The sequence below is a fragment of the Macaca nemestrina genome, chromosome 15 (assembly GCF_043159975.1).
Source record: "Macaca nemestrina isolate mMacNem1 chromosome 15, mMacNem.hap1, whole genome shotgun sequence".
In the NCBI taxonomy this organism is placed as follows: domain Eukaryota; kingdom Metazoa; phylum Chordata; class Mammalia; order Primates; family Cercopithecidae; genus Macaca; species Macaca nemestrina.
Window position 1 is genome coordinate 32,778,832 of NC_092139.1, and position 16,333 is coordinate 32,795,164.

The 16,333-nt window shown below is 48.0% G+C and overlaps 1 protein-coding gene across 2 annotated transcripts in view; it reads right to left on the reverse strand.

The window, feature by feature from the left end:
• Positions 1-472: 472 nt before the first annotated feature.
• LOC105496179 (HCK proto-oncogene, Src family tyrosine kinase) overlaps positions 473-16,333 on the reverse strand; it is a 48,905-nt gene continuing 33,044 nt past the window's right edge. The window contains exons 9-13 of one of the 2 annotated variants that reach the window (XM_011766330.2): positions 15,810-15,989; positions 13,987-14,063; positions 8,619-8,772; positions 3,208-3,339; positions 473-1,013 (exon numbers count right to left, since the gene is read on the reverse strand). In XM_011766330.2, the coding sequence (XP_011764632.1) occupies positions 811-1,013; positions 3,208-3,339; positions 8,619-8,772; positions 13,987-14,063; positions 15,810-15,989 (746 nt within the window). In that variant the 3' untranslated portion in view covers positions 473-810. The remainder of the gene's footprint in view (positions 1,014-3,207; positions 3,340-8,618; positions 8,773-13,986; positions 14,064-15,809; positions 15,990-16,333) is intronic. The other variant, XM_011766331.3, reaches the window with a different exon arrangement.

A 16,333-nucleotide genomic window follows, 5' to 3' on the forward strand; every position in this document is an offset into this window, starting at 1 on the left:
ACAGGCATGAGCCATTATGCCTGGCCCAGTAACGTTATGCAGTTGTGTTGCCTTAAGCCACCAAATATGTGGTAATTTGTTACAGGAGCAAGAGGAAACGAATACAGCCAGCAACTATTTTAGGACAGTTAGAAAACCTCAAGTATCGAACCCCACTTTTCTTTCCTTTCTTTCTTCTTCTTCTTCTTCTTTTTTTTTTTTTTTTTTGAAACGTGGTCTCACTCTGTTGCTCAGGCTAGAGTGCAGTGGCATGATCATAGCTCACTGCAGCCTCGACCTCCCGGGCTCAAGAAATCCCCCGCCCCTCAGTCTCCCAAAGCACTGGTATTACAGGTGGGAGTCACTGCACCCAGTCTGAACCCCACTTGTCTTTGTACTTCTGGTCCCCAGGAGAGTCCGTCACACTTTCTGACTTGTCATACAGCAAGATGGCAAATAGATATTCAGGAATTGGAAGGACAAGAAAACCAACCTTTTGGTAAAGACTTTGGCATTTATATCTTTTATTTAAATATTCATTTCACTATTTTGAAAGTTTCCCTTCCAAATCACAGCTGTAACTAAAATCCAACCATTCCAGGAAATAGAAATATCAACTTGGGGGCTTCCTGAGAATGTCAGATTGTGGATTGTGAGAGTCAAAAAGAGATTTTCCAGTCCAACCCACTCACTGGACAGATGAGGAAACCGTGGCTGAAGCGAGGGTGGGTGTCTGGGAGTAGGGAGGGGGCGTGGGCCCTGGTGGATGGTGCTGGAGCCACCTTGCAGCCACCACCTGGGCACCCCCTGGCCCTACCCTGGTCCTCCCCATCATGGCTGCTGTTGGTACTGGCTCTCTGTGGCCGTGTAGAAGTCATCCAGCACACTCTGGATGTATTCGAAGGTCGGCCGCTCCTCCGGACGGTTCTTCCAGCAGCGCATCATGATGTTGTAAAGCTCCTCTGGGCAGTTCTCCGGGCGAGGCATCCGGTATCCACGCTCCAGAGCTCGGATCACTTCGGGGTTTGACATCCCTGAAAAGGAGCCGTGGAATTAAAAAAGGAAGCAGTTGGGAAATGAGAGCCCAGGGGTGGCAGGTCCTGTGGCCCCCCCCAGCAGCCATCACTCCCCACCTCGCTCGCAAGCTGAGCCCCTCCCACTGTGAAAGCCAGAGACTTCCACCCTCAGCTTCACTTGCAGCTAGGTCATAGGCCGGGGACCCAGTTTGGGCCAATGGGAGCGGATGGGGAGGTCTGCTGGGAGAGTGCCAGGAAAGGTTTTCCTCCCGCTTAGAGGAGAGGCTTTGGAGAACGCACCCTTCCTTTGAACACTGTGAGATACTTATGATACTTGGAGCTGCAACAACCATCTGACAACATGGAGAAGACCATCACAGAGACAGGAACCCAGAGTCCTGACAGCTGCTGAACTGCTGAACTAACCAGTCACCCATGGCAGATGGGGAGTAATAGCTTGCTTCTGTTTCAGTTACTCTTTGTCTGTTATTTTGTTGCTTGCTGCGGAACACATCCTAATGGATTTAGCTTCTACTGTGTGTTGCCTAGTTTTAACTAGTGCACCCTCAAGACAAAACAGTCAGGTGGTCAGATTCAATGTCAACCTATGGATGGGACTATTTTCTTGTTCAATTTAAGTTTTTATTAGTTATTCAGAAGAATAGCCATTCAATATCTGTGATCCCCAATTTTATATTATCAGTCTCAAACTCCAAACTCATGAACTCAAGTGCTTCCTTTACTTGGATGTCTCTATACTTAAGTCATCTCAACCTTAACAGAGCTAAAACAGAGCTCTTCAATTTCTGTCCCTAGACCATTACCCACCCTATGGTGCAAAGCCAGGGTAATCATCCCTGATTCTCTCTCTCTCACCTCCTAAGTCAGCAAGACAAATCTTCTCTTCTTTTGAAACGTAGCAGCAGTTCATCAACGTATGCCAGTCACGAATGCCACCACCCTGTCCAGACCATCATCACCTCTGCCTGGACCACTGCTGTGGCCTCCTCAATGGCTGCCACCCTGTTCCCCTTCCCTCCCATTCACTCTCCACGCTGAACCAAAACATCGCTTAAAAATGGAAATCACTAGCCTGTCAACATAGCAACACCTTGTCTCTCAAAAAATTTAAAACATTAGCTGGGCATGGTAGTGTGTGTCTGTAATCTCAGCATTTTGGGAGGCCAAGGCTGGAGGATTGTTTGAGCCTGGAAATTAGAGACCAGGCTGCGCAATGTAGTGAGACCAAGTCTCTACAAAAATATAAAAAATAGCCAAGCATGGTGGCACATGCCTCTGGTCCCAGATACTCAGGAGACTGAAGTGGGAGGATCACTTGAGCCTAGGAAGTCGAGGCTGCAGTGAGCTATGATCACACCACTGCACTCCAGCCTCGGTGACAGAGTGACACCTTGTCAAAAAAAAAAAAAAAAAAAAAAAAAGAAAGGTGGAGAAAGGACAAGATCTGATTCACAGTTTAGAATTATCCTGGCTGTATGTGGAGAATAGGCTGTAGGATGAGGAGGGAGAAAGCAGTAAGACTGATGAGGAGGCTGCTGCACCATCCATGGGAGACGACACTGGCCTGGATGTAGTGGAGACTGTGGGGTTCAAAGTGGTGAGACGTGGGATATGTTTTGGAGTTGAGTGGCCAAAATCTTGTGACTGCTCCATTGTCACAGGGGTGCGGACAGGCACGGTGGCTCACGTCTGTAATCCCAGCACTTTGGGAGGCCGAGGCAGGAGGGTTACCTAAGGTCAGGAGTTCGAGACCAGCTTGGTCAACATGGTAAAACCTCATCTCTACTAAAAATACAAAAATTAGCCAGGCATGGTGGCGGGCGCCTGTAATCCCAGTTACTCAGGAGGTTGAGGCAGGAGAATCGCTTGAACCCAGGAGGCAGAGGTTGCAGTGAGCCAAGATTGTGCCATTGCACTCCAGCCTGGTGACAGAGTGAGACTCTGTCTCAAAAAAAAAAAAAAAAAAAAAAAAAAAAAAGTCATAGGAGTGAGAGAGAAGGAAGGGCCAAGGAAGCCCCCAGACTTCAGGCTTAAGACATTGGATGGATGGAGGTGCCTTTAACTAAGATGGGAAAGGTGAGGGAAAGTTGGGGGTGAGGATCAATAACTCAGTTTGAATGGACATGTTGTCTAGATGAACCCGTTGCCAGGATGCCCTGGAAGCAGCCCCGAGCTGATGTCCTTTCCCTACCTGGGTAAGGGATGCGGCCGTAGGTGACGATCTCCATCAGCAGGATACCAAAGGACCAGACGTCTGACTTGATGGTGAAGGAGCCAAAGTTGATGGCTTCAGGAGCTGTCCACTTGATGGGGAACTTGGCCCCTGCAGGGTTGAACAGAGCAGAGTCAGGGGAAGGTTGGGGAGCTAGGAGGGTTGGGATTCTGCTAAGGTGGGGGAACAGGCAAGGACAACAGTTGCCAACATCTGCCCATGCAGACCTGCAATTCCCCTGTTACGTGGCCTCCCTGTGGAAGCAAGGGACATCCATCCTGAGGACAGATGGCTAAACAAGGAGGAGTGGGCAGAGGGGCCTGGAGTATGGCGTGGAAGTTCACTCTAGAAGCCTCTTTGTTGATTCGGCTGATACCCCAGTTAACTACAACTCCGAAGAGTGGAATCCCAGAGGCCACAGCTCTTTGGGGACAGAAGGAGGCTTCAGAGGCCCTTGAGTCCAGGTTGCAGCCAATGTCTCAGTCCTCTCACCCCAGGCAATGGGAAAAGGGAGGATTCTGGCTCCCAGCCCATGAGGTTTCCACCAGTCACTGTGTGTCTCCCCCTTTACCCACCCCTCCTCCCACCTAGTCTGACATGGGTTTAGTTAGCCTTTTCATTTTTTTTTTTTCTTTTAGAAGCAGGGTCTCACTCTGTTGCCCAGGCTGGAGCACAGTGGCACAATCATAGTTCACTGAAGCCTCGAACTCCTGACCTCAAGCTATCCTCCTGCCTCAGCCTCTCAAGCAGCTGGGTTCACAGGTGTGCCCCACTATGCCAAGCTAATTAAAAATTTTTTTGGCCAGGTGCAGTGGCTCATGCCTGTAATCCCAGCACTTTGAGAGGCTGAGGAAGAGGATCACCTGAGGTCAGGAATTCGAGACCAGCCTGGCCAACCCTATCTCTACTAAAAATACAAAATTAGCTGGGTGTGGTGGCAGGTGCCTGTAGTTCCAGCTACAGGCTGAGGCAGGAGAATTGCTTGAACCCAGGAGGCGGAGGTTGCAGTGAGCTGAGATCATGCCACTGCACTCCAGCCTGGATGATAGAGTCAGACTCCGTCTCAAAAATGAAATAAAATAAAATAAAATTTGTAGAGACAGTGTCTTATTATGTTACCCAACCTGGTCTCAAAACTCCTGGGCTCAAGCAGTCCTCCCACTTTGGCCTCTTAAAGCACTGGGATTACAGGTGTGAGCCACCGCACTGGGCCTAGTTATCCTTTTTTAGTGTTTATCTTAATTATATCATGGTTGGTGAACAAGGTCTATAGAATATTGTTCTTTGGAGTTTGTTGAGACCTGCTTTATGACTGAGTACACGGTCAGGTTTTGAAAATGTTCTGTGTGTGTGTTTGTGTGTGTGTGTGAGAGAGAGAGTATGTGTGTGTATATGTGTTTTCCCCTTCCTCCTTTGGATCTAGAGACTTTTCTTGATTTCCTGCTTATCTTCTTCTGGTTTAGACATTATACATTCTACTTTTATTCCTTTAGTCATTACCCTTATTTATTTATTTATTTATTTATTGAGATGGAGTCTCGCTCTGTCACCAGGCTGGAGTGCAGTTGTGCTATCCTGGCTCACTGCAAGCTCTGCCTCCTGGGTTCATGCCATTCTCCTGCCTCAGCCTCCCAAGTAGCTGGGACTACAGGCGCCCACCACCACGCCCGGCTAATTTTTTGTGTTTTTAGTAGAGACGGGGTTTCACCGTGTTAGCCAGGATGGTCTCGATCTCCTGACCTCATGATCCACCCGCCTCAGCCTTCCAAAGTGCTGGAATTACAGTCATGAGCCAACGTGTCTGGCCCTATTTATTTATTTTTTTTGAGACAAGGTCTTGCTCTGTTACACAGGCTGGAGTACAGTGACATGATCTTGGCTCACTGCAGCCTCAACCTCCTGGGCTCAAGCGATTCTCCCACCTCAGCCTCCTGAGTAGCTGGGACCACAGGCTCACACCACCATGCCTGACTTATTTTTAAATTTTTTGTAGAGATTGCCCAGGCTGGTCTCGAACTCCTGGGCTCAAGCAGTCTGCCCATTTTGGCCTCCCAAAGTGCCGGGATTACAGCCACTGTGCCCGGCCTAAAATTTTTTTTTATTGTGTTATAACATACATGAAATAATATGCACAAATCTTTAATATCCATTTTGCTGCAGCTTTATATATGTATATACCCTTGTAATCACCATCAGGTTGGGGTATAGAACATTTTCAGCAATTCAGAAGGCTCCTTTCTGCCTCCTTCCAGTTAATACCCCCTTACTTAAGGTGACTGCAGGCTGTGCATGGTGGCTTATGCCTATAATCCTAGCACCTTCAGAGCCTGAGGCAGGAGGATCACTTAAGGCCAGGAGTTTGAGACCAGCCTGGGCAACACAGTGAGATACTGTTATCTACAAAAAATAAAAAAAAATTAGCTGGGCATGGTAGCACATATCTGTAGTTTCAGGTACTCGAGAGGCTGAGGTTGGAGGATTGCTTGAGCCCAAGAATTGGAGGCTACAGTGAGCTATGCTCTCACCCCTCCACTACAGCCTGGGTAACAGAGCAAGCACTTATCTTTTTTTTTTTTCTTTTTCCTTTTGAGATGGAGTCTTACTCTGTCACCCAGGCTGGAGTGCAATGGCACAATCTTGGCTCACTGCTGCAACCTCCGCCTCCCGGGTTCAAACGATTCTCCTGCCTCAGCCTCCCGAGTAGCTGAGGCTACAGGCACCTGCCACCACGCCTGGCTAATTTTTGTATTTTTAGTAGAGACAGGGTTTCACCATATTGGCCAGCTGGTCTCAAACTCCTGACCTTGTGATCCACCTGCCTTGGCCTCCCAAAGTGCTGTGATTACAGGCATGAGCCACTGCGCCCAGCTGCACCCGTCTCTTTAAAAAATAAGACTGGCACAGCCGGGCGCGGTGGCTCAAGCCTGTAATCCCAGCACTTTGGGAGGCCGAGAAGGGCGGATCACGAAGTCAGGAGACTGAGACCATCCTGGCTAACCCGGTGAAACCCCGTCTCTACTAAAAATATACAAAAAAAAACCTAGCCGGGCGAGGTGGCGGGCGCCTGTAGTCCCAGCTACTCGGGAGGCTGAGGCAGGACAATGGCGTAAACCCGGGAGGCGGAGCTTGCAGTGAGCTGAGATCCGGCCACTGCACTCCAGCCTGGGCAACAGAGTGACACTCCGTCTCAAAAAAAAAAAAAAAAAAACAAAAACAAACAACTGGCACAGTGGCTCACGTCCATAATCCTAGCACTGCGGGAGGGTCAGGTGAGTGAATCACTTGAGGTCAGCAGTTCGAGACCAGCCTGGCCAACATGGTGAAACCCTGACTCTACTAAAAATACAAAACTAGCCAGGCATGATGGCGCGTGCTTGTAATCCCAGCTGCCTGGGAGGCTGAGGCAGGACAATCGCTTAAACCCAGGAGGTGTAGGTTGCAGTGAGCTGAGATCGCGCCAGTGCACTCCAGCCTGGGCAGCAGAGTGAGACTCCGTCTCAAAATAAATAAATAAATAAATAAATAAATAAATAAATAAATAAATAAAAACTAAGCTAACAGAAAATAAAGGTGACTGCAATTCTGACCTCTAGTGCTATAAAAATTTTTTGCCTGTTTCTTTAATAGCGTTATGGAGATAGAATGCACAGACCATACATTTCACCCATTTAAAGTGTATAATTCTGTGGCTTTCAGAATATTCACAAAGTTGTGGATTTTAGAATATTTTCATCACATTTCCTTGCAAAAAACCCACAGAAGTCACTCCTCATTTCTCCCAACTCCCCACTGCCAGCTGTAGGCACCAATAATCTACTTTCTGTCTCTTTAGATTTGTCTGTTCTGAGCCAGGCGTGGTGGCTCATGCCTGTAATCCCAGCACGTCGGGAGGCCGAGGCGGGCAGATCACTAGAGGTCAGGAGTTTGAGTTCAGCCTGGCCAACATGGTGAAACCCCATCTCTACTAAAAATACAAAAATTAGCCGGGCATGGTGGTGCGTGCCTGTAATCCCAGCTACTTAGGAGGCTGAGGCACAAAATCGCTTGAACCTGGTAGGCAGAGGTTGCAGTGAGCCAAGATTGAGCCACTGCACTCCAGCCTGGGTAGCAGAGAAAGACTCCATCTCAAAGAAAAGGAAAAAAAAAAAAAAAGATTGCCTGTTCTGGACTTTTCATAGAAGAGGAATTATACAATATGTCGTCTTCATGTTGACTTTCCTTTAACATAATGTTTTTAAGGGTCATCTTTGTTCTAACCTGGCATAGTACTTCATTCCATTTTATGGCCAAATAATATTCCATTGTATGGATATACCACATTTTCTTTATCTGTTCATAAATTGGTGGACATTAAAGTGCGTTGTTTCCATTTTTTGGCTATTAGGAAGAATGCTGCCATGAATGTCCGTTTACGAGTTTTGTCTCTTTTTGGATTTCACAAAAATGGAACCAATCGGCATCTACTATTTTTTTTTTCTTGGTCTAATTTCTTTCGTTTTGATATTATACCTGTGAGAGGTACCCATTTTGGTGCATTTAGCATTGGCTTGTGCTTTTTTCTTTCTCTCTCTCTCTCTCTTTTTTTTTTTTTTTATTTGACAAGATCTTGCTCTGTAGACCAGGCTGGATGCAGTGGCACGATCATGGCTTACTGCAGCCTCGACTTCCTAGACTCAAGTGATCCTCTCACCCTAACCTCCTGAGTAGCCACAACTACAGGCATGCGCCACCATGCCTGGCTAATTTATTTTATTTATTTATTTTTTAAATTTATTTATTATTATTATACTTTAAGTCTAGGGTACATGTGCATAACGTGCAGGTTTGTTACATATGTATACTTGTGCCATGTTGGTGTGCTGCACCCGTCAACTCGTGGCTAATTTTAAAATTTCTGTAGAGACTAGATCTCCCTGTGTTGCCCAGGCTGGTCTTGAGCTTCTGGGCTCAAGCAGTCCTCCTAAAGTGCTGGGATTACAGGCGTGAGCCACTGAGCCTGGCCGGTTTGTGCTTTTTCATCACTGCGTGGTATTGTATTTTGTGAATGTACCACAGTGTATACATCCATCCTCCTGCTATGGACATCTGGATATCCTCCCATTTTTGTCTGTTATGCACAAAGCTGCTCATACTCTTAATTTCAACATATATTTGCCCACTTCCTCTAAAATCTATCAGTACTTCTCAATCTGATCTAAAATCTCCTCAAAATCTCTGGGTGAGACTCTGAAGTTCAGGACATTATCCAGAAAGATCCACCAAGCTCAAGAATGCACAGCTAATACGAGGGCAGACCCTTGCATTTTACCAATCGCTCTCACAGGTATCAACTCTCAACAATCACAACCATCCAAATGGGCAACGTGGGGCTGCTTGGCAGCATTCCCTACCTTCCCGAGCTGTGTACTCATTGTCCTCAATGATCCGGGCCAGGCCAAAGTCAGCAATCTTACACACCAAGGATGCAGAGACCAAGATGTTGGCGGCTCGGAGGTCTCGGTGGATGTAGTTCCTTTGCTCGATGAAGGCCATGCCTTCTGCAATCTGCACCCCAAACAGAGACACCTTTGTCCTCAGACCTGGCCTACACCAAGATGGCCCCACCAGAAAGCAGCAGAGAGGTGTTTAAGTGGAAGAAAATGGGAAATGTCTGCACCAGCCCTCCCTCTTTTGTCAGGAGGGCCCCAGGGCTCAGGGTGGCATTCGTCCATCAATCCATTCAGGTTAGGGGGATCCCTAAGGCCTGGGCCAGTCTGGGGGATTCTCAAGAGTTCCAAGACTTCCAGAGAGCACTTTGAAATGTTCTCAGGGAAAAAGCAATGGGACTATTTCTCTGGGACCTATTCTTCCAGGAACACACATGCGCGCGCACACACACACACACACACACACACACACACACACACACACCCGCACTCCCACACCCTAGGATACTATGAAGAGCTTTCGCCTTCAACTCTCTTTCTGGGGACAACCTAGGCTTATGTCGTATTCTGCTATACCTCTCCTATCTTCCTCATGCCCCAGCCTGGGTAAGGAAAATTCACCTATTTACTCAAAAGAAATCTACTGAGTGTCTTGTGGGTGCCAGACACGTTGCTTGAACAGGTGACAAGCTAGGCAAAGCCCCTACAGGTGGTAAGTACCATAAAGAAAAGATAAAATAGGCTGGGCATGGTGGCTTACACTTGTAATCCCAGTACTTTGGGAGGCCGAGGTGGGTGGATCACTTGAGGCCAGGAGTTCAAGACCAGCCTGGACAACATGGCAAAAACCCATCTCTACTAAAAATACAAAAAGAAGATGAGCGTGGTGGTGCATGCCTGTAATCCCATCTGCTCAGGAGGCTGAGACACGAGAATTGCTTGGACCCAGGAGGCAGAGACTGCAGTGAGCTGAGATCGTGCCACTGTCCTCTAGCCTGGGTGACAGAGCGAGACTCTGTCTCAAAAAGAAAAAAAAATAAAACAGAGTAACAAAATATGACCTGTAGAGAGCTTTTTCAGATTGGGCGTTCAGGGAAACCTGCTTTGAGGGGGTGAGATTTTAGCAAAGATCTGAATGGTGATAATAATAAGTATGTCCCATAAGAATATTCTAGGCAGAGAGAACATCAGGTGCAAAGGTGTGGAAGTAGGAAAGAGCTTGGGTGTTCATGGAACAGCAGAGGCCAGTGTGGCAGCAGAAGATGCCACAGAGAGAGTATGGAGAGTTGAAGTGGAGAGGAAGGCCGCCAATCATGAACTGCCTTGTAGGCCAGGAGAGGAGGGTGGGTTTTATTCTGAGCGTGCTGGGGAGATATTAGAGGCCTTCGAGCAGGAGCGTGACATGTTCTGATGTACATTTAAAGATCACCATGGCTGCTGAGTGAATAACAGACTGCGGGGAGGATTCTTATTCACGCCAGGGACCCTAGAAGCCTCTGATGAAAACACAAGGATTATATCTTGCAGACATTTTTACTTACAAGGGTTTGGACAAGAGAGGTTGAAGATGAACCCTCAGATGCCCAGAAAGCAGCACTTTTGGTTTGCAAACTGGGCTATGAGCTCTTTGAGGCAGGAATGACCATGATCTCTGTTTTACAGACATGGAACCACTTGTTCCAGATCACACCACCAGGAAAATTCTGAATGTCAGACTCAAACCAGTCTGAGGACTCCCAATCCAGTGCTTCCTGCTGCCTCTAAATAACCCAGCACTCCAGTGCTCCGGCGGACTGCAGCTGGGTGCAGTCTGATGAAATTATTCTGGAAGCCAGGGCGTCTGACCAGACAGAACAATCAAAGCACCACCGGCGGGCTTCTCAAGGTCTGAGGCAAGTGGGTGGCGCACTTGCAAGGAGTGGACAGCAGGGGGCACCCGAGGCAGTTAGAATGGAGACCCATGCTTTTCTTTTTTCTTTTCTTCTTTTTTTTTATTTCTTTTGAGACAGGGCCTTTCTCTGTCACGGAGTACAGTGGTGGGATCACGGCTTACTGCAACTTGTGCCTCCTAGGCTCAAGCAGTCTTCCCACCTCAGCTTCCCAAGCAGCTGATACTATAGGTGCATGCCACTATGCCAGACTAAATTTAAAAAGAACTTTTTTTTTTTTTTTTAGAGAGAGACGAGGTCCCACTACGTTGCCCAGGGTGGGCTCAAAGGCTCCTCCTGCTTCAGCCTCCCAAAGTGCTGGGATTACAGGCCTGAGCTGTCACGCCCAAGGGAGACCCAGAGACCCAGATTTTTCAGTAAAAACTTGGAAGAGACTCTAATTTTGTTTGAAATAGTTAGATGTGGGAATGAAATGGGGATGAGATTGCCAGGGTGGAGTGAGACAGCATCTTGGCCCTCGGAGTGTGGGAAATTTATGGGTCCTTAGATGAACAGTTAACAAAAATTATTATGCTAATGGAAGGCATCATAGCTTATTTATAAGATGATACTTAAACACTTACGTGACATTTACCATGTGCTTTGGAGGAGGCACTTTTGCTATCAGCCCCATTTCCACAGACAAGAAAACTGAAGCCCAGAGAAATAGGTAAGTGGCCCCAGCTTACACAGCTTGCAAGTTGCGGAGCCACGGATGGAGCTCCAAAAGCGCTGCTTGGGGTCCACACTTATCTGTTACTCGGCCCAGCCTTTTTGCCTCGCTTTTCTTCTGGAGCAAGCACTAAACTAATGCCGGTAGTTACCACTGTTTGATCCTCACTGGCAGATGCCCATATGCTACTGATTTTCACAGGAGCTCAATGGGGCAGGGATGACACCCCACTTAGGAGACAGCAGAGGGTAATCGCTTAATGGCTCTGGAGCTGGACCAACTCAGCTTGAGCGCTGCAGCTCTGTGATGTCTAGCAAGTTGTGTCATCTCTCTGTACCTCACTTTTCTTCTCTGTAATAGCACCTGGTTCCAAGGGGTCATGTGAAGATGAATCCCCTAAGCCTACGTCAAAGGCTCAGTAGAGTGGTTGGCACATAGTTAAGTATTTATTTCAAGAGTGGCTCCCAGTGCTCCCAGTGGGGGAAAGTGGCACTCAGAGAGGTTAAGCAACTTGCTCGAAGCTACACAGGCAGAGGTGAGATCAAAACAAAACTCTATGTGACTCCTAAGCCCAGATGCTAATAGTGTTGCTTCTCAAGGATTTGCTGACTGAATGAATAACGAGTAGGTTTATTGGGCCCAGGTGTAAGCACTGCAGGTTGATAAGGTGGTGAGATTTCATGACCCCCAAATAGGGTGCCTTGAAACTTGGTTTTGCTTCCAAAGGGAGTCACAGCATCAGAGCTGGAAGGACCTGCAGAGCTCTTCAAACTGAATCCTATGGATGCCTCAAGGTTGTATGGGTGGGGGAGACAAAAGAAAGGCCACAGATAAGCCCCCACCCTGCTTCAGTCAGAGCAGCTCTGTTTTGACCTGTTTGTATATATGCAGCTACTGCGTAACATTTCGACCACAGAGCTGTGACCACAAAAACACCACATGTGTGGTCCAGTTCTCTATTTCCACCTGCTGCTCCAAGCTGCCTCTCTGAGTCTGGAGGTGAAGACCAAGGCCCCAGGTGGGCTCCTTTCTGTCCCTGGGCTCTGAATCTACCTCTGCTTCTGGACAGATGAAGGCCCAGAACCTCTTTTCCTCCCTTGGTTTGTTTTCCCCTCTGTGAAATGGGGAGAGTGGCTCTTGCCCAGTCCGTAACTGCTGCCCAGCAGGGTTTCTGCTAGTTCGAAGATGACAATTTAGCAACAAACCAGTCTATTGTCTCCCAGAGGACCTGGCCCATTGGAGTGAAAACACATTTCCATATGCCTCTGGCATTCCAGGCTCTGAAAATAGGGTCTTTTGTTACACTTTGTGGTGTCCTATGGGCCCCTGGAATTTGCATACTCAAATGAGCCTTGCCCTTGGCATCTCCAGCAGGCCCAGCTGAGGCCCAGGCAGGGTCTCACTCAACTCCAGCCACCCTCTGGGCTCCTGCTGAGTAGGCTGAACTCCTTCACCTACTTTTGCACAGGCTGTTTCTTTTGTCTAGAAGACCCTTCCCTTTTCTCTTCATTTATTGAACTTCTACTCTTCCTTCAGGCTCAGCCTAGAGGCCACTTCCTCCAGGAAGCATTCTCTGATTGCTCCTGGACCAGGCTAAATGCTCTAGCTATGCACTCTAATATTACCCAGTCCTTACACTCTGTTTTTCCATACATCGGAGAGAGAATGAGAGAGGACAGAAGTAAAAAACTGCTCAGGCTGGGGGTGAGAGGAGCTGCAAGAGGCATGGGGAACATGAGAAAGAATATGAGGTTTTCAGCAGTGTTTCTGCGATTTGCGAACATCATTTACTTTGTTAGCTACTGTGCTGTTTTGACTCAGCCAGGACCACTTGGGTCATGGTCCCTAAGAAATTCGGTTATTTAATACCCATCTTCCCTTCTGGACTGTGAACTCTATTAGGACAGGAACATTTTCATTTTGTTCACTGCTATATCCCCCATAATTAGCACAGTAACTTATGCAAGCCACTTGACCACACTGGGGCTCAGTTTCCGCATCTGTACTTTACTTCTGCTCTATGCCTCAATTTCCTATTCTGTAAAATGGGTTGATAATTACCTACCTGTGGCCAGACTGTTATATCGGTGGAGGGGGCGTCCCCGGGATTTGTGTTCTTGGTCAGTCCCCTCCCACACTGATTCTGGGCATGGCTATGTGACTTGGCCAATGGGCCATTAGCAAGCCTGATGCAGGCAGAGGCTTAACAAGAGCCTGCTCATGAAGGCTTGGCTCCTGGTCCAGCTCCGTTTTGGAACCCAGCTGCTGCGCCATGAAGAAGCTCAGGCTGGGTGATTGGGTGGTTAGGGGCCATGTGGAGACACCCTGGAGGCTGAGCCATGTCTTGAACATTCTAGCCTGGGCAAGTGCCAACAGGATGCATCCGCACCTCACTTTACCACAACAAGCAGAAGAACCACCCAGCTGAACCCCAGACAACCCACAGGATCATGAGAAATAACAATTGTTGTTTCAAGCTACTAGGACTTGGGTGGTTTGTTATGCCAAAATAGATAACAAAAATCCCAGCCTATAAAACTTATAGGATGATTAAATGAATGAATACATGTATAATAAAATACATGCAAAAAGCATAGTTTTATACTGAGCTCTCAATACATTTTAGCCATTATTATTACTGCTGTCATCATAGTATGTGGTCAGTAAATATTTGGCAAATAAAAAAACTGAATTCCTGTTTTCCTTCCCCATTTCCTCGTTAGGCTCTCACCTGGGCTGAGAAATCAATGAGTTTTGGCAAAGGCTGTTTGCTGCCCTCATCACTTTTCAGAAAGTCCAGCAGGCTTCCTATATGGGGGAGAAGGGAGGAACATTTACTACTTGTACTATTTAATGGCAAAAACCACAATTACTTTTGCACCAATCTAATACTTTAGTGTGTGGTGAAGATTTTTCGCAGTAGTAGATTTAAATACAAATATTTGTTTGCAATTCCTAGTGTTTGAGAAAGAGAATTTGAGTTTTTGTGAAGTGACTTTTTGATTGCTAGATGAATTCTGGGACTGAGACAGCCCCTGAGCCTGGATGGCCGGGATCATGCCTTCACAGGACTGGCATAATTGCACAGTTAAAATGAAAAAGGCTTGAGGTTTCAAATCGCCCTAAATGGGATTGTGTGAGATGATTCTGTTTATCAAAAACTGGGCAGAGTGGCTAGGCATGAGGCTCACACCTGTAATTCCAGCACTTTAGGAGGCTGAGGCGAGAGGATCACCTGAGGCCAAGACTTTGAGACCACCCTGGGCAACATAGAAAGACCCCATCTCTAGAAGAAATTTACAAATATATATGTTAGGCCAGGCTCAGTGGTTCATGCCTGTAATCCCAGAGCTTTGGGAGGATCACTTGAGCCCAGGAGTTTGAGACGAGCTGGGGCAAGATGGCGAGACCCTGTCTCTAGAAAAAAATTTTAGAAGCTGGGCATGGTGGCTCACGCCTGTAATCCCAGCACTGTGGGAGGCTGAGGCAGGCAGATCACGAGGTCAGGGGATCGAGACCATCCTAACACAGGGAAACACCGTCTCCACTAAAAATACAAAAAAATTGGCCAAGCATGGTGGCAGGCGCCTGTAGTCCAGCTACTTGGGAGGCTGAGGCAGGAGAATGGCGTGAACCCGGGAGGTGGAGCTTGCATTGAGCCGAGATCGCACCACTGCACTCCAGCCTGGGGAACAGAGTGAGACTCCGTCTCAAAAAAAAAAAAAAAATTTTTTTTGGGATGAGCTGGATGTGGTAGGGCATGCCTATAGTCCCAGCTACCGGGGAGACTAAGTCGGGAGGATCCTGGAGTCTCAGAGTTTGATGGTACAGTGAACTATGATCATGCCACTGCACTCTGGCCTGGGCAGGCAGAGGGCAACCGTGTCTCTAAAAATAAATAAGTAAATAAATAAATAAAGTTAGCTGAGTGTGGTGGCATGGGCCTGTGGTCCCAGCCACTCGGGGGGCTGGGGTGGGAGGATCACTTGAGCCCGGGAGTTATGATTGCACCACTGCTTGAGTAACAGAGCAAGACCTGTCCCTAAAAAACAAACAAACAAAAAATGTCAGGGGTTGAAAATGGTTGTGAAACAGTGGCCTAAAAAATTCCCTGAGAAATCCTGAGTTGTGGCAGGGTGGGGGTGGGGGCAGAACTGCTGCTTTGCCAGCTCCCTCTCCCAGGGCATTGGCAAGTACAGGGAAGGCGGCTGATGCAGGAGAGTGGCACCCCCACCACCCCCACCACACCCTGGCCCCTAAGGCTCACTGTGAACCATAAGCCCCTTCTCCCATCGCCCAGGAGTATTCTGGCCCCATTCCCTTCTCCTGGTAGCCCCTTGTTCTCCCTTCCCCAGTGACCCCTTAACATGATCTCACCGCACTAACCAGAAGGGCTGAATTGTTGCATATTAGATTCTCAATGAGTACTTGTTGGAAGAGCTCCTGGCCAGACTGGGGCCATCTCAAGGGCAAGAACCATGTCCAGGCTACCCTTGAGCCCGCAATTGACCAGTATAGGCCACAGCCTGCACCCCCAGCCCCAGCATGCAGCACCTTTGGCCATGAACTCCGTGATGATGTAGATGGGCTCCTTGGTGACCACTGCATGAAGTTTGACTAGCTTGTCATGCTGTAGAGTTTTCATCAGGTTGGCCTCTGCCAGGAAGGCCTCCACCGACATGCTCCCTGGCTTCATTGTCTTCACCGCCACCTTGGTGTGCTTGTTGTAGGTGGCTGGAGGGGAATAGAGAGCAGGGAAGGTGATCAGAGCCCACTGGTCTCCCTTACCTCCCTAGAAGGCCCAGCTGCAGACCTGCCTCCTCCAGAAAGCCTTTCCTGCTCATCTCAACTCTCAGAGAGGGAAGCGAAGTCATGGGCTTAGGCCTCAGACAAATGTGGGCTGAAAGGCGGGTTCACCACTTCCCAGCTGCGCACACTAGGGCAAGTCGCTTAACCTCTCTGAGCAGGTGTGAGATGTGCTTCCTCAGCTTCCTCATCTGTAAAGTGGAAATGGTAAGCCTTGCCTTTGAAGTGCTGTTGCAAGGATTTAAAAATAGCTTTAAAATACCGCTCAGGTT